This window comes from Diuraphis noxia, unplaced genomic scaffold (genome assembly GCF_037042655.1).
Source record: "Diuraphis noxia isolate RWA-SAM2 unplaced genomic scaffold, SU_Dnox_SAM2 contig0005, whole genome shotgun sequence".
NCBI lineage: Eukaryota > Metazoa > Arthropoda > Insecta > Hemiptera > Aphididae > Diuraphis > Diuraphis noxia.
The window spans coordinates 19,009,014-19,036,126 of NW_028301715.1; the positions used below are offsets into that span (position 1 = coordinate 19,009,014).

The 27,113-nt window shown below is 25.9% G+C and overlaps 1 protein-coding gene across 4 annotated transcripts in view; it reads right to left on the reverse strand.

The window, feature by feature from the left end:
• Nucleotides 1–27,113, reverse strand: part of dnc (phosphodiesterase dunce) — a 625,052-nt gene that overhangs the window by 235,212 nt on the left and 362,727 nt on the right. Inside the window, exon 1 of one of the 4 annotated variants that reach the window (XM_089229250.1) lies at nucleotides 16,796–17,092. The exons of the other annotated variants lie outside the window; for them this stretch is intronic. Coding sequence (XP_089085376.1) covers nucleotides 16,796–16,926 — 131 coding nt within the window. The 5' untranslated portion in view covers nucleotides 16,927–17,092. Of the gene's footprint in view, nucleotides 1–16,795; nucleotides 17,093–27,113 lie in introns of those variants that run through there. 4 annotated transcript variants of the gene reach the window in all.

Below are 27,113 nucleotides of genomic sequence, written 5' to 3' on the forward strand. Positions count from 1 at the left end.
GAAAATCGTATATAGAGGGATTTCTTCATTTATATTTTCCTATTCCTCCAATAATATACAATTGGCACACGTAATTTGTAATTTGTATTCTAAATCAGTTTTCGGTAATCCGTCGTTACATAACACACGTTCAGTTATTATACACATCTATACGATACAGAAACCGATTACAAATTCCAAACACAAAATCGAAGTCACCAAGTCCTATTATGCAAGGACGATTCACATGTATTTTGTAGAAATGTTGACTATATCTAACACAGTGTCGTATAATGTTTATCCATTGTATTAAGACTTAAGGGTTGCTATTGTAATAACGTCGTGCATGCGCAAATTTCTATCTTTCGGTAGACGCGATTAATCCCTCATAGGTAAATAAAAACAAAATGTATTTTATAAATATTATAGTGAGGGTAAAACTATATTATAACAGTTCAACGCATTATATCGTTATATATATATATATATATATATATATATAATATTATGTATGCAATATTATTTTAGACTTTTATTGATTAAACCATTTTAACGCTATTAGAAGAACCCGTGGCAAGATGAGTAGACGAGGTAAGCATTATTCCTCCATAGTTATTTATATAATAATTTGTTTGAAATCTCTTTGAAATAACTTATGGAAGCACGTTAGATGATTGTTGAGGATAATTTTATGATAACTGTCTGATATGGCATAATATCAGTGATTTTCGTTTTTCATAAAAATTTGAGTAATACTGTTAAAAGTTCAACACAAATTTAAGCTATTAATAATTTATTAATTTTTAACGAATCCTATTCTGATGGATTAATATATTTCTGTTCGTTTAATTGTTATTAAATATTGATTAAGTATTTAATAGCTTTAATTTGATTGAACATAATTAGTCTATCTGGAGCATAATGAGACAAGTCATGCAGTAAGGCAGGACTGTCACATTTTGCCGCTTATACATGCACGGCTGCATTTATCTGTCTCATCTTACCCCGTGGTATGGCTAAAATGTGACAAATTTCGTTTTTTTTTTAAATTAATTATTTTGATTTCAATAATATTTTTAAATACTTTAAAGGTAAGAATTTTGAAACTAAGGATCATTGACTTATAAATGGTTAAACACTAAGTGTCTCGTCTTGCCCCGGAATCCCCTATAAGGTATCGGTATAAGTACTATCTTAAATAATTGAAATTAAAAAAAAAAAACAGGTAAGTAGATGATGTTCTGCTGTACATCAAGTCACAAGTCGATTACTATTATAGATGAATTTAAATTTTAAACCAACGATATAATATCAATGTATATGAAAAACAATTCTGAACGTAGACAATTTATCACTTTAAAATATATTATACTATATTAATTATATTATTGTTATTATTTTAAAAAAAAATGTAGATACCTATAACATAAATTTCAAATTAATCATATCATATTTATTTTGTACTCGAATCACTCAGACACTCAGTCATTCATAGTATATAAAAAATATTAGAAAATATTAATATAAGGCATTAACGACTTACTTTAACTATTGCAATTAGAATATAAAGTATAGGTACTCCATAGATAAATCTAGAAAGTTCCCAAGCATAATATTTTTAAATACATCAATATAGCTAAAATCAGTATTATAAGTTATTTAATATCTAATTTCGTACAAATTTTAACTTAAAATATCTATAACAGTATTTGTATAATTATTACATTTTTTTGTTACAAAATGAAGTACGTATGTTGAACTTTATTTTAGATTTTAAATTCGATAAATGTTATTAAAATTTGAAAGTCATAAAGTCGAATACCTAATTAATTAATCACAGAAACACAAATCTCCCGGCCACGATTTAATCACATTGGAAATTGCAGTTCATCTTCCAAAAAATACTTAACTATTCTTTGTTTTAGTATACAATTTTATGATAATGCTCACTTCCCTTCCTTTACTCTGTAAATGCTCAATAATAACAATGATCCATAAGTCAGGAAAACTCACAGAAACGACTCAATCGTTCTGACCAATCAGCCACTTACCCTATTTTTCGAAAATATAATTTTAAATGTCTCCTACCAATCATAGAAAAAAACATTATCAATAATCAATTAAGATTTAGGCACAATCATTCCACAATAAATAAAATCCACCGTCTTGTAGATAAGATCTCTTTTTCTCTAGAAGAAAAGCTCATATGCACAGGAGTGTTTTTAGACGTTGAACAGACATTTGATCGAGTTTGGCCCCAAAGGCGCCTCCACAAAATCAAAGCAATTTCCCCCCACCCATACTTGTACCAACTTATAAAATCATATCTTAGTGATCCCAACTTCTATGTGCACTTAGGAACAACTTTTTCAAATATTATTCTAAAATAGAAAACGGTATCCTGCAAGGTGCACCACTCCTTTTTAGCATCTTTACTGCGGACCAACCCACTACTTAAAACACAATAAGAGCCGACTTTGTGGACGACAAAGCACTAGTTGTTTGCCACTCTGACCCAGACATAGCTGCCTCTTTTATGCGAACCTATCTTGACCTACTAGCCTCATGGTACACAGAATAGGGCCTGAAATTATACCAAACGAAATCGTTCCACTCTACCTTCACAATATGCCCCAGAGACTGTCCACAACAATTCCTCAATTATCAAATTCTACCATACTCTCAAAACGTAAAATATCTTGGACTAACTCTAGTGTGACCTCCAGCTTACACGGGCTCCTCAAATACGCTCAAAACGTTTAACGCTCAATAATTGTAGCCGCCAGCTGTAATACCTATTGACCTTTATACATATTCATCTGAACAACAAGCTCCTTATATATAAAATGCTACCTAAACCAATATGGGTTTATGGTATGCAGCTCTGGGGGTCAGCAAAACCTATTACCATTAATACAATACAAACCTATTAATCCAAAACTCAAAGACAAATCACTAAAGCATCTTATTACGTTTCCAATCACACACTCCATCATGACCTCTAGTCTCTACATACCCTTTGTTGCAGATATGGCTAAAACACACTACAAAAGATTCCATAACCACCTCTTAAACCACAAAAACCCACTCATAGACGATATCTCTTACTTGATTATGCCCGGAAATCCTTCCAAATGGCTGAAGCGCAAATTGTGTAGATACCTTTAGTAGGTTGCTAACTAATATTCAATTTTAATACCCATGTTTTTTTTTATTATCGTAAAACCTCTACTATAAGAAACTAAAAAAGGCAGGTAAGTCGTGGACGTCGCTCTGCTGTACAGTAGGTTACAAATTGGTAACTGTAATGGATGGAATTAAATTTGAATCCAATGATATTATATCATTGTATACGAAAAACGATTCTGAGCGAAGACTGTTTATCTGTCAAGGATATATTATAGATTATTAAAAATTTTCAAATCTTAGATTTAAAAAGAAAAATGTTTATGAATTTCTAGTTTGAAATAATTTGCGAATTTTCGTGATTTTTACATATGTTGTCAAAATTCAAAATTTGAAAGCTTGTAAAAAAAAAATTGTGACTACACATTTCTTTTATTTTTCAATTGCTATTTTAAAAATATGATAGGAGCCATGTATTAAATTTTCAAATCTTAGATTTAAAAAGAAAAACTTTTATGAATTTCTATCTATGATAATTAGAACATTGCCGTAATTTTTACGTATATAGTCAAAATTTTAACTTTAAATGCTTATAAAAAAAAATCGTGCCTATGTATTTTTAATATTTTTTAACTGCTATTGTTACAATGTGTTAGAAGCCTTTTATTAAATTTTCAAACTTTTCTATCGAACAAATACATTTTTATCGATATTTATAAAAAAAAAAAACCAAAAAAGTTGAAAAATTAAAATGTCAGTAAACAGCTCAAAACAAATATAAATATTTTGAAAATTTTATAAAATATAGAAAATGCCTATATAAACATTCAGCCAAAATTTCAAGTATCTGCGGTCATTTGTTTTAGAGTTACACCAAAATAAGGAAATCGCTAAAAGTAAAAATCCAATGTTGTAAACATTTAAATTTCAAATGCTCATAAAAATTTAATTTGAATTTCCGGTGGAATTTTTATTTGTGATAAAGATTGAAAAACTTTTAAGGAATCTTGTATTACATTTTCAAATCTTAGATTTAAAAAGAAAATTTTTTATGAATTTCTAGTTTAAAATAATTTGCGAGTATTCGTGATTTTTACGTATGTTGTCAAAATTCAACCTTTGAATGCTTATAAAAAAAAAAATGTGAATATGTATTTATTTTATTTTTCAACTGCTATTGTAACAATATGTTGAGAGCCTTGCATTAAATTTTCAAGCTTTTCTGCCTAACAAATACATTTTTATCGATATTAATTTTAAAAAAACTAATAATAATCGAAAATTTCAAATGCCTATGAATAGTTCACCTTAAGTCAAAAATTTTTGAAAATTGCATGGTGGATAGAATATATTTATATAAACATTCGGTGAAAATTTCATGTATCTTTGGTCATTTTTTTTTTAAAGTTACATCAAAAACCAAAATTCAAAAGCAAAAATCAAATTTCAAATGTCTATTAATTGTTGAAATTTTTTTCAAGAATAGAATATACCAATATAAACATTCAGTGAATATTTTATTTTTTTAGAGTTACACCAATAATAATATCCAAAATTGATTTTGCCCAAAAATTGCCGTTTTCAATTATTTTTTTATTTATTTCCAAGACTTTTTAAGACAGAAATTTTTATCTCCCCAACGCACCAACAAGATTCAATTTCCTCCAAAAAATCTACTGAAGTTTAAAATCGAAGTATTGTTTCGACAACTTATCGTGTACACAGACACACAAAAAATAATAATAATAAAATAAACAAATAAAAAACATACATCATTGTAAAATCAGTATATTCATATCTCCACTCAGAATCTAAAATATATCAACACTTGTATAAATGATTATTAAAAACATAATAAGGGATAAAATTAAAATAAGTAGATATAAAATAAATCTACTGAGCATGAACGCCGTGAACACAGATAGCTCAAAATCCTGATGTTATAAAATATATTTTTCAAGTAGTTATGAATGTAGAATCCAATGATCAATTGGTGCACGGGTTTTTTTATTACTATTAAATAAAACGTCAGATATTGTAAATAAATTTAATGTAATTCTTAAATAATAATTACTATGTAATAAACCACAATTAAACTAATCTAACCATAAGAAAAATATTAAATATAAGTTCATTAAACTTCACATTTTCCGACTTTTTTAATGTTTAAGTCAAAGTGAATAAAATGACTTACAATAATTAACTATGACATGGTCCAAAGCAACTTTAAACCGTCATTATAGTAATAAAACTATAGTAGGTTACATTAAAAAAATTTATAAAAGACAGTACGTTATATCAAATATTATTATAATTAAAAACAAATCTTCGATATGATATACCTACACGATACTAAAAGATCATGTTCTTATTTTATGTATAGTAATATAGACAATTTATTCTAGAATGTATAACATAGGTAAAGCAAAAACCATACTAACCATACAATTTTTTTGGCAAAGTAAACATTAAATTGGGCCAAAAAAAAATATATATTCCAGGATACATCTACATACTGATACTGTATACTTCAATGTAACATAATTAAAGCAAGAAATACATAATATAATTATTTTAGTTATTCGTAAACAAGCAATTTTTGTATTTTTATATCTTACTTACCAAAAATGGTTAGTGTTTCACGATCACATTAATAATTAGTCAAGTTTTGAAACTTACCTAAAATAGAAAATAATATAACGATATTAAAAAAAAAATAAATCACAACTGTACTATTAATAAAACATATAATTTAAAGTATTATTGAATAATGAATACAGATAAAATAATATCATAATTTAAATTGTGCAATTATCATTCAGTTGAAATATATAAAAAAAAAATGTATTACCTAGTATTAAAACTCATTCTCTTAAACCATAAAACATGTTTTACCTATACGTTTTAAAGAAAACAGTCAACAGATAAAATATGATTATTAATATGAATATTTATTTTGCTGTAAGTACCTATGTATTTTACATTTTAATAATTACAAAATATTAATTAAACTGTGTGTTTCAATCATTGAAAAATTTAATTAATTTAAAAAATGTTTGTTGATAGGTACGTTAAGTAATTTATAATATTTTGTAAAAAAAGTGAGTTGCCTATCATGTGTGTATATATTTCAATAACTATTATAATATAATACGCCGATTATAGTGGGTGTGGTTTTTATTACAATTTAAAAATAATATTTTCTTATGGAAATTTATTATTTTATAATTTTTATTATTATTATTACGTCATAATTATATCTATTTATTATAAATATGTATTGATCAATACTCAAAATTTTATGAAAATGCAAATTTCTTACTAAGAATTTTAAGGTAGTAGCCTAAGTACCGAATTCAATTTATGTGTTTTCAAATCTAATTTAAAATTATACACATTGTCTGAAACAGAAACTGTACCTCTTATAGTAAATGCTAACCTAACACCATAAAGATGAAATTTGCAATATTGTCTCAATACACTCTTAATTAAATATCCAGTTAGTTTTTAGAAATTTTTTTGTCGTTAAAATAATAAAGCGTTTCTAACAAAACAAGTTTTTTTTCGTGTCGCTGGAATACCTATAACGATAAAACTTGTTATAGTAGCACTTACGGTAATAACAATTTATGAGGAACACTGAATCAACCATCTTACACATTTACGTAAAAACAATTTTGGAATTCGATTATTGCTGTTCAGCACAAAAACATGTAACAGTCACACGCGATAGAAGGAATAATTATACTTTCGACATAATTGGTATACAAAATATATCAATTTACGTATTAAATTGCACCTAACCTAACCTTTATACGATTACAACATACATAATAATATTATACAGATGATATATTTCTGTTCGTAATGGATGTATCTTTTACTTAAATTTACTTAATGAATTATTTTAATACCAAATATTTTTTTTTTTTTTTTTTTTTTTTAAACGTAATACACAATCTTTAACGACTAGACACAATAAGCATATATATTATGTTGAGAGTAACAAAGATTGACATGGACATTTGATGAAAGAAGCCACCCATCGATGGCACTTTCTATGGATTTTTTTTTATTTTTATTTATTAATACCAAATATGAAAGTAAAATATGGTTTTTAATTTAGTATTTTTAATTTACAGAGTATTAATGAAGTATAGTCGTGGAATAATAGCTTGAAATGCATACGAACTATTAAAAACTAAATATTTTATTACCTATACAATTATTTGTATGACATAGGTAGGTATATATTTTGAATTGTTCATTTTATTAGATTCATATTTTGATGTAGAATTACAATAGAAGTGTTGTTTTGACATAACAGTAAACAATTAAAGATACTCATATATATATAATACATACAATATTGTATTATGGAAATCAATTATAACGTGTGTATAAAAGAAACTAAACAGTTTAGATAATGTTATAATATGTAGATGTCTACCAGCAACATGTGTTTTAATTATTTTCATTTTTAAAAGTCTCGGCAATCAAAATTCATTATTTTTTGCTACGATGTAGCATTAATTAAACCTATAAAATTATAATGATTATTTTCAATTTTACTTTATATTTAATCAGTTCAAAACTAGACTCCAGATCACAATATTTAATTCATAATGACATTCATGGAATATATACAGTACCTATATGTAACTGTATTATACTAAATAATATAGGTAGGTAATAGTAGGAAACGAATAATTAAATATTTAAAATTAATACATATCCAACAAAACGCCTAAATAAATTTGTGAAAAACAGATATTAAATAATAATATTATCTATTATCGTCTCAGAAAAACCACGTGTAAAATATAATTTATGGTATTTATTTATCTATAAAATAAGCGTGTATAACAACACAAATTACTTTTTTTTTTATTACACGACTAATAAACATGATTTATACATATATGACATAGTATAGTAATATTTTTACACCTAAATGCATAAAATTTGCATAATTTATTTAGGATTGGTTCATCAGTAAATAGAAAATCATTCACCCCAAGGCAGTTTTCACAATATTGACGTCCAAACTGCTTCAATTAAAATTTTTAGTGATGCAGATTTTAAAATTATATTTAAAAAAAAAAATATATATATATATATATATAAGCTTTTATATATTCATAAATTGTTAATTCATTAATTAGATAACCGTAGTATACCGCGTCAAAGTTCTAGAAATTCAATCAATCAATATAGGTAATACAAATCGATACACGAATTATACGCAGTACCAAATTCAATTTTCATATGACAAAGGCTGTCCAGACTAAACACTACCCATTAATATAGCTGTGGTGTAACGCATATTAGTAATTATCGCAAATTATAGTTTATAGTATATATATATTATAACGGAAATACATACAACGGTATTTGAGTTATTATGTTAAAAGGCAAACGAAAATCACCAGCAAAATTATTAGCCTCAAAAGCATCAAACGACTGTGTAACTAAAAATTATACTTACAACGTATACACTTAACACAATCACACAATGCATTATATTATACCACATTACCACATGCACCACTCGTTATAAATGTATAATATACATGCGTATATAATATTACTACTACAGTGAATAAAAGTTAGACCGTACTCAAACATAACGTCGGTGCATTGCATGTTCCACCTACAACTACAGCAAATAGGTAGGTATAGGCGGTCATAGTAGTACGGTTGATCAGTATAATTATGTACATGATGATTCACCAAGCACCGCCACCTCCATTTTTCTTTAATAGGATATTTTTTGTTGGAATTTTTAAAGAAAATATTCAAAAATTATATAATATTAATAATTATGGGATTCTCATTTGAAAAATTGATATTTTTATCTCTACAGGAGACTCAAGTAGACCGAAAAATCTCAAGAATTTGAAATACTGTCTTAAAATGTATTTAAAAATTTCAAAAATTAAATTCTGAAAAACTGCACAATATTGAAGAAAAAAGGTTAATCAATGAGTATGCTTTGTGAATCACTCTGTATATAAATACACGAATGACTATAAGGTTATATTTATGTTATTTATTATTACCTTCGCGTTCGAAAAAAACAATATTATCATTAGCAATTTATGGTGTTACACACGTAGGTTAGGTTAGTCACTCTAAAGTTGCGTGCCTTTGCGAAGAACAAAATGACTAATAGTGCACAATAATAATAAACATAAGATATACAGGTACCTACCTAAAAATAATAATAATAATATAGGTTATATTATAGGTACTTACCTAAAATTAATAATAATAATATAGGTACCTAATAAAAACAAAGGATATAACCAACAGAGGCGTGAAAATTTCGCATGTAATATGTTATTATGAGCGCGCATAAAAATGCAATTAGACAAACATCACCACTTTATCTGTGCAAATATAGAGGAGGGTGAAAATCTCATACGAACCGCAATAAATATTATTAGATCTGTAAAAAATTGTGGTTGGTGAGACATGACATGGTCAATTTTCCAGGGTGGGGGGGGGGCAAATAATTTAAAAAAAATTACCTATGATTTTTTTTATAATTCTTTTAAGTTTAATATATTATTATAATATAATATAGCGTTTAATTCTAAAATATACAAATTTTATACATTATTATGTTAATATAAATGTAAAATTATATTGTACAACTTAATATAATGTAAATACCGCTCCGTGTATCTAAATATTCCAAGTCCGACTGTTTAATAATTGTTAGCTAACCTAATAGTTAATACTTGAACAATAAAAATAAATATTTATATAAATGTATGGGCTAACAGAATTTAAAACCTATGAGGAGAGGGGGCATTTACTCCATCATTATCCTATCCTCAATACGCCTATGAAAATGGAAGGAATCAGTCGTATATTACATCTGCAGAAATAACGAATGCAATTTTCTCAATTATTTTTCGCTAACCTTCCGTGTCATAATAGCATAAAAAAAAAACAATAATAATAATAATGATAAAAGGTGGCATCCTATCGCCCTATCGGTATAGTGCGATTCTCACACGCACGTGAAACTCGCTACCACGGGCCTGAAGTGTAGAATAAGCGAACCAGTAAGATTCAGCATAATGATATTATTATCAATCCATCTAGGAATAAATATATTATATATATACACATTAAAGTATTAAATATATGGGTAGAAAAATGAATGTTATTACGTTAACATTTATCAACAAATCAGTTTTACTATATTATCGTATGTACATAATATTGTGTGTGAAATAACTATACCCACTAAGTAGGTAGTTTCTTCCATAATATCACGGAAAACATATAAACAATTTAGATAGATACGGCGCTGCTAAATAATTATAATATCATCACGGCCAATAATAATAATTATATGTTGCTACACAACCTGCAGTGTCACAGCCCTGGCATATTATTATTATTGATTCAATGATCATTATTCATTAATGCAGTAATTTATATAATATAGGTACTAAAAAATGTAAAATTTATTATTTTTTAGAGTATATTTTTGATCCGATACAATAATACTATTGAACATAAAGTGACTCGTCCTTACCCCCGCCAGCATATATACCTAACTAGTGGTATATACTTACATAACATATCGTACTTAATATTTATAACTTTTTTTTTTTTCCTGTTTGAACCGACAGCAGGGGAGGATCTGTGTGAACATTACTACTCCCCTAATATTTATTAATATTTATAACTTAAACTGTTTTATTTCACAATCTGTTACGGTTTAAAAGGAGGTGAGAAGAACCTATGAAGAAAATCGATAAAGTTTCACTAAAGATTTATTTAAAGGATCTTCTCACTGACCGAACTCCGGCATTAGTTGAAACAGTTTTCGATTAAAATCTAGGGAAATAGATTATTAGAATAAAACAGGGTAATATTATTATTACTTTAAAACGATCTATTTATTTTTTTTCAGTTCAAAGATAGCATCAATAACGGATTTGTTCAAAGATATTTTTTTACATTTAAATTTAGTTGGTCTATATTAAACCACCCCACACATTGGCTAAGCTTTAATATGTAGATACGTAACTATAATTGAATACTTACGTTTGGAAATCATCACAGGTCAAGGAGAGCAATATATATTTTTTTTTTTTCTAAATAGTATAATATGGTCTAGATATTAGCTCAATGAAATAATAAAAACGCATATGTCTATTATTTACATTGCACTTAATATTATGGGTGCAAAAAAGTATGTTGACCGAGAATCTCCAATAACCGTAGAATTCAGTTTACAACAACTTTGAACACAACATACACGCAAGACTGTATATGGATGGTATCTATAACAATATTTTATATGATCCATGATAAGACCTTTATATAATAACCTATAAATTAATATACACATTCACGTTCAATCTATTTTCAAATTATTAATATTATTATAACAACGTCTGAAACACAATGTTCGTTAATCGTGTTTTAGTCGATTTCAAAAGTGCTTATTGTAAGATTATTATAATATTAATAATACCCCATAGGTGAAGATATTGAAATATTATGGATATGAATTACAATATTCTAATGCAATAAATGCATTTGTATAGTTAAGTTGTATTATTACAGATTGATCATGGTTGTTATTCAAACAAACAATTAACAGTTTTATTGTTTTATTTTAACGGAAAACATATTGAAGGTATATTGTGCATAATATTCTGAACAATTTACATTTTTCGATATTATAATAATAGCTATAATATACACTTATTATTAATAAACACAAAGAAGCAGACACGTACTGCAGTAACGCCAGTAACTAAAAAATTATGTTATGTAATTTATTAATAGATTAATAAAAAATAAAAAAATAAATGCTGAACGATTAACAAAACTTTTTATAATTTAAAATACACGATTATAATAATATGTACCATGCCGTAATATAATTTACATGCTAATTTTAATATTAAAATACGTGAAAAAATAAAATCTTTTTAGTATTACATAAAAAATTCGGTTAAATATAATGCAATATGTGTTTGAGAACGTGTGATTAAAATACATTATGTTTAAAAACTAAAAAATTTTGTGTTTGACATATTTTTTAGGTATACGCCATTACGCGAAAAATAAACTGTATTTTTTTTTTAAATAAAAACTAGAAATTAATTATTCTGGTATAATATAATATGTACAAAGCTCAACATTTTAATTATTAATTATGGTATCAATCTTGAAAAATATCATAAACATGTTAAAACGCAGAAAATAACTAAATTGTGTAAGTATATCTTTCGAAGCTCAGCTAATGATTCATCTCATTAGAAAGTTGTTAATCGAAAAAATGTACTATGTATATCATTAAATGCATCGTTAGAGATCTTAAACGTTTACTTCTTTGTTGAATGTTTTATAAAAAGAGCAATATATAATAAGCTTGATTACTATAAACATTATACATAAATTAAAAATAAGTTTACACTTTTATTACAAGCTAATTATAACTACGTAAATCAATAATAATTATTGCACAGAGAAAGATTACAAATTATTTATAACCTGTATACCTAATATAAAACAGACAAATAGCACTAAAATCACTAAAATCACCGACAGTTATCTGCTATAAATATAATATTTTTGGAATGCAATATAATATTTATCAAAGTAAAATATCAATATATTTATACGTGTTAAAATAACATACGGAAGATAAGAGTACCTGCAGAAAGTATATGGTATTATTATCATTATTATTATTTTTATTGAATTTGAGTCCTGCAGCTCTAATCTTTTGCCTTTGTAAGGGTAACTGTAAAAATTAATATGGTTGATACAGTAGGTTAGCATCGCGTGTATGTATGGCAAGGTTTATGCAACTAAGAATCCGGATGGTCACCCATCCAGAAAATAATGGTAGCAGGCAATACTATTAATCACACTGCGTGAATGATTGCACCACGTCAAGCCACAATATTTATTATATAGGGTAGTTTATATACACTTCTTTTACAGATTTTAGAGAAAATGCAATATCGAGTATTACTTAAATTATAACTTTTTCAAGAGTTAATTATAAATAAATCATAATTTACTTTTTGCACAAAAAAGTGTAAAACGTAAACCTGAAAAACAAACATTTACAAAACAACAGACATTAATAATCCAAGTTTCAATCAGTAGTATTAAATAATATAATTCTCATAAAAAATGGAAAAAAACAGTTTAACTTAACAACATAATATTAATAGATAGTAAAATAAATAAAAATTGTAGCCCATTATGTTTATGTCAACTACACAAATTATAAGCCCGATTCATATACAAGATTTTTGACTTTTTATCAATATATTCAAGAATTTTAATTACATAAAAAAAGACTCATATTTTAATATATGATACAAGTTAATAGAGTTGGATGAAAAAACATTAAAATAAATAAACACAAATTCACTAACCTAAATAATCAGTAAACAAAGAAATACTAAGACATAATATTATTATATGATTATATAATTAAGTAAACGTATAAACAAAAGTATTAGGAAGTAATGAGAGATTGGAATTAATTCAAGAAAATGCATACAAATTAAGGGTATTTAACGGTATCCAAAACATAGCTTTATGAATAATTTATGTGTAGGCATATGCGGTACATGGAAACAAAATGCATTGGGAGTCTGGTGAATAATTTTGGTTTTTGTGGTTTACACCAACAAAAACAACAGATTAAAGAATTATAAAAGTTTAAAATCACATTTACATATTAATTACATAATATACTAAGAGTTATATTATTTTATAATTCTGATATTTGACATAAATTTAATTTGAAATAAAAATAGAATTAGGATTAAAAATTCCAATAGTATTTTATAAAATATTGGTTTTTTTTATTTAATTGAGATTATTAAATAATAAGACTAGGTATATTGAATTTACATACATATACAGAGTGTCCCTCGAGGATTTACACATTGCGATATCTCACGAAATAATGGAGATATCAAACTTCAAGTTTTATAATAAGATTCACAGGGATAAGAACTACAATTATTTCATTTTAATGTTTTTGTAAAAATTTAAAAAATATATTTTTTTATTTAATTATTTCCAAAAATATTAAAGATAGCCATTTTGTAGAGTTTATTTTTCTGAAAATATTAACATTTCAAAATTTTATTTTCATTAATTTCCTGATTTTTAATATTTTTTCTAGTTTTGAAGAAATAAAATATGATTATAATTTATAACTATTAGGGACACGGAAGGTATTCGACCAATCGTGTGGGAATGCGCGCGGCGCGGCGGGTCACATGTTTAATAACATTACGGTGTTAAATAATTCTCAATTTTTCTCGAAACTAAAAAAAATATTAAAAATCAGGAAATTAATGAAAATAAAATTTTGAAACATCAATATCATCAGATAAAACTCTACAAAATGTTTATCTTTAATTTTTTTGGAAATAATTAAATAAAAAAATATTTTTTTAACTATTTTACCAAAACATTAAAATTTAGTAAAATATGAAATAATTGTAGTTCTCATCCTTGTGAGTCTTATTACAAAACCAGAATTTCGATATTACCATTATTTCAGGAGATATTTCAATTGATAAATCCTCATGGGACACCTTGTATATCTTGATTTCTATTTTTAAAATGAAGGTACACTAAAAACTTAAATTTATTACGAAACAATAAGTCTATAAATAGGTTAGGTTAAACCTAAGTTTAGGTGATATTATGATGGTAGTGATGGGAATTTAAGTAGTGAGTTTACTTTTTAATAAGATAGATGCTAACAGTTTAAAAAAATTGAAGAAAAGAGGATTTTCCGATTTTTAGCCGTAAGTACAGGACAATCAAATAAGACATGTTTAAAGTCACAAATGGCCCATTTTTGATGGAGGGTACAATAATAAAAGGAGTTTAGTGATAATTTATAGGAAGGAAATGGAACAAGATTATGACCTAATCTAAGTCGCGTAAAGGCAACTATTTGGTGTCTGGGTTAATGTTCAAGGTATGAGAAATTGAGAAAGGAAAATAAACTAAAAAATACCATGAAACAGTATACGACCTACGTTAAATCATTTGATTTTTTTTCTGTATAACTTAAGGAGACAATTCTTTTATTTTGACTAAATACTTTAAATATAATCCGAAGAGTACACATTAAATAATTAACCAAAACAAATATAAATAATATTATTTTATTTATATAATGTAAGTCCGGGTGAGGTTCTATAAAAATGAAATTGGGAAGGGCTTCTTTTATAACAAAATATAACAAATATAATTTTGTTACGATATATTTTACCAAGATAACATTTAATAGCAATAATAACAGTTATATTTATATTTTTAATTTATGGATATTAAGACGTATTAAGTATTTATTATATTATACAAAGTATATTACAACACGTCTTTTGAAGTGAGAAACCCCTCATCCACGCTTGTTTAAGTTATAACCATAATATAACCATTTACATATTAAAATTAAAGTGTTAGGTACTGGAATACTAGCAATACTTTTACAAAATGTTTAATTTATTAAAATTTTAATAACGAAAAGTAGATATATAATACTATAATTAAAATATTATATAATACAATTTAAGTTTAAAACATGAAATCTTTAAAAATTAAATTCATAAATTATTAGAAAAATATATTACATATTATTTTTAAATTTATGTTCTCATATTACTAATAAATTATTATAACACACCTAAAGTATTTGATAAAATTACTAAAAATGAATAATTAATTAAATTTAAGTGTCTATAGATGTATGCAATTAATTAATATTTTAATTATTTCATAATATTTCTTCAAATAAATTTAAATAATTACACATTATCTCATATATTTATATTGAATTACTGCCCTTAATAAATACAACCATAGTCAATTACATAACTACTATAATTATATTATAGTACAGACATAGAAGAAAATGAGACGATTCTATTATATAATAAATATTATTGTTATAAAATAATCGAATATTGGTATTTTCATTTTCATTTTCAAAGTACTTTTTTTTCATTTAAAAACGGGTACATACTGTTTATCACAATACTACCACTCAGCTCCGTATCTTTTATTTACCAACTTTAAATTGTCTACACAGGTAGTCTCTAACCACACTAAATAGCTGGTTCAGGCCTACAGAACTTACAAGTACCTAGTACATTTTATAATAATATGATCAGTGAAAAATTAGTATATAAATACATAAATAGTTAATATATGCATAATATAAGTATAATGTAATATATTGTTATTTTTTAGAATATCGAAATAAATAATATCAACCAATTATGATTTATAGTTCGTCAATGTTATTATATATTAATGTTAATGTTATATTATAATACTAAAATCTATGCCTAAAAATTATTTTAGAATCATTGCATTTTATCAACACGTAATTAGTAAAACTATCATCTGCAGGTTTAAATTATTTGTTATAAATTCGAAGCTATAATAATTGATAATATTATATTTATCATACATAAATCTGGTTTAAATACTAAAATATATATCATCAAAAAATGTAAACATAATATTTTGTCATCGATTTAACCTAACCTAATTTAAATTTTATGAAATATATTATTTTATTTTATGCCCGCTTTTCTCAAATAAAGTGGTTAACAACTATTCACATTCATAGGTAGGTACTAATTTACTATTTGATTACCGCAGTTCACGTCCGATGACTACAGTCCATCCCCTGCGACGACGTGCGTCTGAATCCTTCTTCTTTGCCCTTGCATAACACTGCGGTCCATCGTCTAACACATCTTCATTACTAACCCTGAGATTGGCCATGGTGCCAGTCGCATCGTAATGTCACACGCTCAGTTTCACTACAAAATGTATTTCAGAATAAAAATGGAAGACTCACCGAGTGATGTATTAAGAATATAAAGAATAAAAGGATACTAATCTATTAATTTTTTGATATATTACTAAAAAAAATTGAACCAAATTATAAACATAAGGATGTGTCAACAGCGTTTCCACGCGGGCTGCGCGACTACCGGCGCTGTTTTCAGATGTACGTCCCCGGTAAAGTGTTGTGAGGGAGCCAAACAGGCGTTATATTTTTAAACGAGTGAGGCACTATGGTATGACATCCAAAATGTAGTGGGAAAGAAACATACACAGATTGCGTGGAAAGCTTAATATTAATATTATTAATACATATATTATATATATATAATTTATTTCATTAGACGAAACAGGCGGAAAAAATAGCGTAATAATAATATGCTAAATTAGTGGGGATAATGTTACAAATTTAACTAGTTCCCCACCACGACTATTTCACCTAAACTTAACAAATAACGATATGAATTTGTTTTAATCTACACGTAAGAAAACCATATTTTGACAACCAAAACAACATACAACCTGCCATTTATTTAAATTGAATTGTTCAGTAGCAATTCTTAAAACAATTACTATATTAACATGAATGAATGAATCATAAAATGTTGACTAAATTTTTTATTGTTTTCACTTTATTTTTCTACATTGTGGGTGTTCACATAGGTATTGATTGGAAATGATAATCTGTTTAATTTATTAACTATTGTATAACTTAAGAATTAATTATAATATACCGTACTAATATTCAAAGTATTTCATACAATTAATAATTTACCTAAACATTTATTCAAATGAAATAATTGTTGAGCACCAGCATTTAAAGAACGATATTATTCATATAAATTGAAATATTAATTATAATATGTTTAAATTTAATAAATACAAAATTATGATCAAAATAATTTAAAAGTAACCTACATTTTAAATATTCGATCACTTTAGTAATAAAACATATTTTATTCAACTTGTCACCGTGTACAATAGTAATGTATTTCCAGTCATTTTATTATTGAGGTGGATGTGTAATTATAATTAGGACATTTTTAACTAGGTCATAGGCATTACTGCATTAGTTAGTTTTCTTTTCAGTAAATTTGTTTTTATTAATTTATTCTTGGCTCTGATTTATATTTTATATTTAATAAATAATAATAATAACTTGGTACTAAACATAATATTATTATATCCATATTCCATAGTGAGGTTTAATATACTTGATACATAATAATTTTAAAAACATTTTTTTTTTTTTAATAATTGTGATAGTAACTTATATACAACTAATCATAGATATCTCAACGTAAATTATAAAGCATGTCTTAAAAATGTATATATAACATGGAGATTGTACATACGTCTAAAATGAAATTAGGTATTTTATTACAATTTAAATTTAAAATCAAAATATAGGTAAAAAGTTTTAAACAAATTATGCAAAAAATATTTATACATATTTTATTCATTTTTATCTAAGTTACAAAGCCTATGTAGAATTACACGCATAAAATAAATTAACATTTAATATATTATTTAAAGATAATTTTATTATTACTTATCTATTCCAATTCTTTTCTTGGATTAATAATTTATTTGAAAGTGTTGTATTTTCACGCTAAATCAAGTACTAGTAAATTTATTTTGAAATCAGTCATCATTTTTCAATTTACAGTCAGATGTATCTTATACGTAACAATGATACTTAAAGTGAGCATCATTGTTCAACCAATTCTTTATTTAAAAGTTTTAAAATAATTAGTGGTAAAACACAATTAAAATATATTTACATACAATCATGTCATGTTGAAATATTTTAATGGCTATTGATTGTATATATTTAAAAAAAAAATGAATAGTAATGAATTTAATATAAATGAGTAAGATACATACTTATAGGATTTTATTTAAAACAGTAATAAACGTTTATAGCTTTTATTAAATAATTATATAATTAATTATATTATACTTATGATGCATCTAAAAATTTAATCTCTAATAGAAAATAAAGACAAAACATTTAAAGTGTCATTTAACTTTTTTAATATTAAAAATTGCATCTGTAAACAAAATTTTATCTTAGACATATGGTAAATTAACTACACAACATTTAAATATGACCCTTAACCCAACAACCCTCGTCAATACTATCAAAATGTACACATTTTGTATTTATTAAACTTTACAAGATTTGTATAACTATTATCCGAAAGCTGATTCAATGGCATGTATTTACTCAATAATCGAACAAAAGTCTTCCGTAATTCGCTTTTTAATACCTAATTAATCATTCTGTATAAAATAGTTATAATTAATATATTCGATATATTCGTATGATAAATAATAATTAAAAATAGTATAGAATAATATATGAATATTATAAACTATTAAAATGTACATTTGTTGTATTGTCCAGAGTAAAAATGTGCAACGTAAAATAAAATAAATACAGAACAATAAGAGTTATGGAATAAAAGTGCAAGAATATAATAAACATATTAAAATTATGAAAAATGAACAGCTTTTTAAAATGTACGGTAATAATAAATAAATTATTACGTTTATATCTTTATCTATGAATTATATGTATTAAATGAAGATATTTGATATAATAAAATTATAAGCGTTTCACTTGAAATGAATATGTACTTAACATAAATAAGTTTTGTTGTGAGCGGTTTATCATATAAGTTGAATTTTTTATATATATATTTTTTTTTAACTGGTTTTGCTAATTCGAAGTATTTAATTCTTGTTTCTATTTTATTTGACAACAAATATCAATCAGCTCGAAATGGTTGTATTTATTTTAAATGTAAATTGCTTAAACACGAAACTGAAACTGAAATTTTATTATTACTGTATAAAAGTTTTTCTAAATTTAAGAATAAATAATTTTAAAAATAAAATAAAAATGTATAAATCATTTGAATAACTTACGAATGTTAAAATAAGAAAGTATTGAAAAATTCCCATATTTAAAAATATCACATGCCAAAATTGCGGTTATTTTATATTATATTATATTGTCATGGTCAATGACAAAATCATGCTATATTTTTTTGCTTTATTTTGAGTTATACTTTTTTTAAATATGATGTTATTAACTATTGAGTCATACTGATTGATATACGATATTTTATTATACAAATTACTGATTATGCATTATGATTTATTAGCATTTAAAATTTTAAAATTATTTTGATTTAAATATCTCATTAGTGATTAATTTACTTTTTTTTTGTTTACTACTTTTTTTTTGAACCAATGAAAAACTTCAAAAATGAAATACAGCGTGTCTTAAAACTTGATAAAGCTAAAATTTAAAAAAGTATTTTTTTTGTTCCCCGGCAATTTTCGAGAAAATAAAAAAAATAGGTAGCTGAAAAAATAACAGTCGTTTACACTATATGACTTAAAACGAACATATTGCTGACACAGAAAATATACCCGGGAAAACACTAAAAAGCTTGCTTACACTGCTATCACGATTAAAGTTTTTTTTTTTACAAAACTATTTTGTATACGATTCAAATCCTAAATTACAAAAAAGTATGTTTTTCATAATTGAATTATTTTTACAAACTAAAAATAAACTTTAAAAAAATTATTTCAAGTTGAATTAATAAAGGACATTGCATCTTATCTTATGAAAATAATGTGAATAACTTGTAAAAATTTGTGTTTTCGTTATAATATTGCATTAGCTCAATTAACACTTATATCCTTATAACCCTATTAAATGATTACCAGAAACGAAACGAAATATTTTGTATCCGATAGATATTGTTATGTATCATTTATACAAGTTGTACTGATTATTTTCACATGATTTCCAAGAGCTCTGCTTATAATCTGTGTCATCTGTCGTCCCATTAAAAGAGCACCTACTCAGCAATATTCATGTGTCTTAATTTCAACAATAACTTCATAAAATTTTAACCTTAATTTTAATTGAATGCATGACTATATGAAACAGAGCTTATAAGTTAAGATCACTAGAGAGAAACATTTTAATATTCACTCCAATTCGCACGAAGGAACAGCCGTTATTCGAACACGCAAAACACGTACAGAGATTTTTTTACTACCGAAATATAAGGTTTCTATTGCTGTTTTTTCATCCTTTTATAATATGCGCGCAGTTGGGTAAAAAAGTATAATATACATGAGTATATGTATTCTTTTTTTTAATCCTATGAATGATGCGTTTACACGAACACAAGGGTCCATTACAATTGCAATTTTCTACGGAAAAAAATCGAGCGCTGTTGATTTTCCTTTTAAACAAAAAGAAACATGGCAAATATATAATATCGTATAATATTGTATAATATACCTACCTATCTCACATGGAAAAAATTCAGAATTTAGTCTTTATTTTCAATAAAGTATGCGATGAATTGAGAAATAAGATAAATCAGAATGTCATCAAATAAGCTAAAATCTAAGACATAAAATTATTACACTATTATCAGTGAATATAATATAGGTATATCAGTAACAAATAAACATATATTATATCAAAAAATTATGAATATTTTTTATAAATAACTGCTTTTGACTGAATATTCATAGATATTTTGCTTTCGAACATTATGAAACTTAAATTGTAATTATGTTGTCAAAAATTAAAATGTCAAAAATATTATCAATAAAAAGTAGTTTTTTGAAAATGTATTTTTGTGATGATCTTAACTTATGCAAAAATAATATTTCTACAAACGTTAGTTGTTTTTGATGATATGAGTGTTTACCAGTAAACTTTACTTTTAAAATATTCTAGTACGTAATTTTCTAAGGAGGGTTGTATAGGCAAATCATCATACTTAGTGTGATTGAGATTGTTAGTCTGTACAAAGTAAATGAACTTAAATCAGAATCAAAATGTGTTATTTTAAACTCGAAATGTAAAATTTTAAGCTGATACCTTCATTCATAATAAATCATTTTTAATTATTATCAAATCTAAAAGTTAATAGTGGTTCTTCACAGTCTTGAAATAAGTTTTTTGTTCAAAAATGTACAACTTAATGTAAAAAAAAAAAATAATAATGCGAAAAATTTAGTCAATAACCAAAATGTTATGAATATTTAACCTTGTGGTTGTTAATTTATTTTTTACACTTACAACTTGATTTGAACTTTTTTCTGTACTGAATTGAATGTATGTTTTCCGGGATAAAATATTAGATTAAAATGTTTAATAAACAAACGATGTGCCATTCTATTAAAACCAAAATAAATGTTTCTATTTGTATGACCTTATTAGATATCTTATTATTATTATATATTCTATGGATAAATATTCAATTATATTTATATTTATGATTATTGTGGCTGACACAATGAATATGAAATCCTATTTTTAGTATACCTTAATTGCCATGTTTTTAGAAACTATTGGTATCTTAACATATTTAAAAATAATTAATAAATAAATAAATCCTGGTTACGGTATTGACATTAATTATCAAAAAGACGAAACTACCTAAATATAAATTACAGTAGTACCTCATTAATCTGGACCCCATTAGTCCGGACTTCGCTTAATCCGGACAGTTGTCTAATATTACGAAAAATACGCAGTATATGCCGTAGATTAAAATAAACATAATAGTATCACATTTTAACAGAAGATGAGATTTTTGAAAGCCTCACCACTGCAGAAAACTCTGAAACGGGTGAATATACGAACAACATAAAGTAGACGATAGTATCAAGTGTAAGCTAAAACTTGGTGAAATTAAAGACCATTTAAATATTGTCCTTAAATATGTTGAGATAACGACGATGAAAACATATCTGTATATTACGAACATTTGAGACATTTGCGTGAATTATTAATACGATAAATAAATGCGAAAGGAAGACAACAAAAGACTACCAGTTTTTTCAATTCAGATAATGAAAGTGTGCCTAAATATATAATAATTATGATTACATGCATTACGTTGATATGTAATGTTTTTGCTGGATCTAATATTGTGTTGCATTTTTGCAATATATCATATATAGTAATTAGTTTAATATAATATTATATTATTATTATAATATAATATTCCTAAATCTATAATAGATACATGTATTTTGGTTATTTTTTTCTAATCCGGACTTTCATTAAATCGGACAACCTACAGCCCTTATTAGTCCGGATTAATAAGGTTCTACTGTAGTTAAATTTAAATACTAAAACATAATAATAGGTATGGACATTAGTAAATAAAATATAAATTATAATGAATAAATAACAATCAAAAATATAGATAAGATTTAGCACTTTAAAAGATTCACAACATCATTACAAATTACTTTAAGTAAAAAATTGAGTGAGCCTAATGGTTTTGATCAACTGATCATATCAACGTCCAACACGCTATCCCACAACTAACATCAGTCTGTAGGTATACATATATTACGTATACGCATAATTTGTACGTAAAAATCATTTAAAAACGAATACATATTATCAAATCAATTCTTAAATACTCGCACAAAAACTATGTTGCAACAAATTCATGAAAATTTGTCTGGTTCGAATTTAAATCTCCAAAAATCTCTGAAATTGATGGACATCATGGTCTGGTTAGGTTTCTGGATCTGGAATTTTGTCATGGCGTTAATTTCTATAGAATTAAAATCGATCACGAAAATTAACTAATATTCACAATTTGGTCACAGCTGAAGCAGGTTTAAAAACGTTGTATTTTTGACTGGCTATAGTAATACTGCCTTGAAAAATAATCACACATTGTACGATTATTATAGATAAAAAGAATTAGCACACTAAAGTAAGAAAACGTTACTATTACGATTTCTAATTTTAATCGGTTATAGGTAGTAATTTTATGAAGTAAATTGTTTTTCGGTTAAGAAAATAACAAACATTAATGAAACGAAATCATACGTTAGGTTTCGTGTTATTTTATCACTCCTATTGCAGAGTACGTATCGACACAATAATAATAATATTATAGTTCTCACGAATTATATAGGTGTGGGCACCTATGTTATTAAATGCGTGCTCGTACGTTATATAAATAAGAGTGTTCATAATATGCGTGACGCGTAAACGATTCTGTCTCTGTGCCCACGTACAAAAGTGAAAACGATAATTATTTCGAACGATATTATATATTTTGTTTTCACTAAACAAATACAAAATAAATAAAAACAGCGTATAATATTAATAATATTATTTTATCGGCGTAATGGACGACGATGACTGCAATCGCGACACAGACATAATAATAATATTATTATAAAGCCTCGGCGGGATTGCTGTGTAATAATTCTAATAAAAATATGGCAAAAACCACGCGACACGCGTCGTCACTGTTCACCCACGATGAGTGGAGGGGAAAACGCCACAACGGAGCAGAAAAATAAAAACCAGACCAGTTATTAAACGAATAATAATAACAGAAAATATTCGTCACGAGTGTGATTATTATTGTAGGTGGTAGGTGCCTACTGCCTAGTTTTTATTTTCGTAATGATCGAATAACTGTCAGCCGTCACCGTTTATAAAATTTTAGAGATGGGATTTTCAACTCAATAACATGAGTCAGTTCACTTGACTCAGTTCACTCAAATGAGTTGACTCGGGGAGTCAACTCAGTGAGTCAACTCCCAATTTCCATTGACTCCTATTAACTCCAAGTTATCAGTTCATTAAATTAAACAACTCTCGTATGACAATTCGTTTAAGAGTTACTTCAGAGTATATTAGATTATCTATCACTAAATATATGAACTATTGATTTATAAAAATGTATGAAGACCTTATTCAATATTAGTTTTAATTTACTAAATTGTTTCTGTCATTTAATGCAATACAATAATATGTCATATACTTGTGTATTTACTAATATTAAAATATTATACAATGAGGAATTAATTTGAACTTTTATTTTATATACAAATTTAATTTAAAATGTTATATGTGCCTCATGAGTTCTTAAGAGGACGCTACACACGCATGTGTTGTCTCCGTCTTACACGCGTACTACATCGCAAATTTTCGTTCTCTAGATTCAATAGTGTGCTGTTAGTTTTGATATTAGAGTGAATTGACCCATTATCAAACATTTAGGTAAGAACATTATCTATCTGTGTTCTCATGTTGGTTTTTTACAATATTTTAATTTTTAAATGAGTTATGAGCATGTTAAGTGTGAATATTTGAAAATTAAAATAACTCATTTAAAAATTAAAATATCGTAAAAAACCAACATGAGAACACAGATAATGTTCTTACCTAAAAGTTTTATAATGGGCCAATTCATCATACGCGTTACTAACATACCTTACGTAACGTATATGGTTACATATTAGAATAATATTATTGTGTAGTGTGTACTATCATCTTAATATATTTATTTATTATGTAGTATGTGTAGATTGTGGTGAAGGCGAATTGTCAGAGTTAGATGAATCAGTACTGAGTCAGTAAATCTAAATCCGTAGTATCACCCCATAATTCATGAATTGATAAGTGATAACACAAATTCACGAGTTGTAGTGAATCAGTGGTAACACTGAGTTATTGAGTCACTGAACTAAAGCAAACTGATTCAATTCGTTCAGTTCACTTAAAAGAGTCAACTCTTTGAATCAACTCACTCACGAACTACCCATCCCTATAAAATTTTGTCAACCGATCGAGAGGAGCACTACGATTATACGAATACGTCTTTAACGCAATACTGAAATCATAAATAGCATAAAATATTATAATAAATACATATTTTGTTGTAGTACATTGAATTATAATTGCAATATAATAAAATTTATGGCTGGAATAGCGATAATTATGTAGCATTATTAGTGTAAATTATATATTCGGTGACCAGCAGAACGCTGTAAGACGTACCTATAGGTATATTTTGACGTACAAGTATTATATAGACTGAGTTTGATATAGGCTTGAAGGATGTTGGTGTTGCTACGATTAGTGAATGGGTGACGGATGGCGGGGACATTGTGCTTCTGGATCTTCCTCTGACATAGACATATCATTATAATAACTCTTGCGTCCCATTCGGTTGCTTGATATTATTTACTAAATCCGGACGAATTGTTAAAATACAATTAGTATATTACACAACACCAATGTAAGCAGACTTACAAATAATTATTGGACAGTGTGCAATGCAACAAGAGAACAAGTCTACTTCGACGTTTTCCGATTATTACACACGTACATCATTTTGTAGACAAAATACGTTGAATTAAAAAAATTGAGTTTTGTAGGTATAGCAATTTGTTTTTCAAACATTATCTGTGTAAACGAGACGATTATTGTTTTCAGAAAAGTGGTGTTTTAATACATTTGTGTTCCCTATCCCCGCCCATCACACATCTATAAAATACAGCGATAATGATTCAAATGAAAAAAAAAATCATTAACATTGTATAATATTTTAATCGAAATATAATGACTATGTCCTTTAAATTTGCAAGTGCAATACTATAACTCAATGCAGATGGATGGATGTTGTTACAAAAAAGTACAATTATGTGTTTGGGAAAGTTGGTAGGTACGTAATATTTTATACGAAATTACTATGTATAAACAAATATGTTTGGGCTATTGTATACAAAATTTAAAATTGTAGGTAATGTATGAGTATTTGCTTTATTTCAAATAATATAACAACATTATTATAACAATATAACAACAAATCTATTTTTATTTATGTACACCTAACCTTCATATTGAAGTTAAAATTTAAAATTTGTCGAATTTTGTGAACATTTACAGTATTTTTTTTTTTTTTTAGCTTGGTACATTATATGCATAATACAGATTTCATAAATAATACTTGTTAAGTGGTAATACCATTGCGAAATTATATCAAACGAAATAATATGGAAAATTAGATTGATTGTAATAAATAATAATGATTGAAATCGAAATTATTTAATTGTACAAAAAATGTCTAGGCTTGTTTAAATGATAGACTGATATAAAAGTCTTTGCCTTAAATAATGTGATGATAGATAATACGCAATAGTACGAATGGGTAACACCTTTTATAATATTATAGGTACGTAGGTAGGTAGGTACGTAGGTACACAGGTATTTTTTAAATGCATAATGCTCATGCAAAATCGTTATGGTCTTA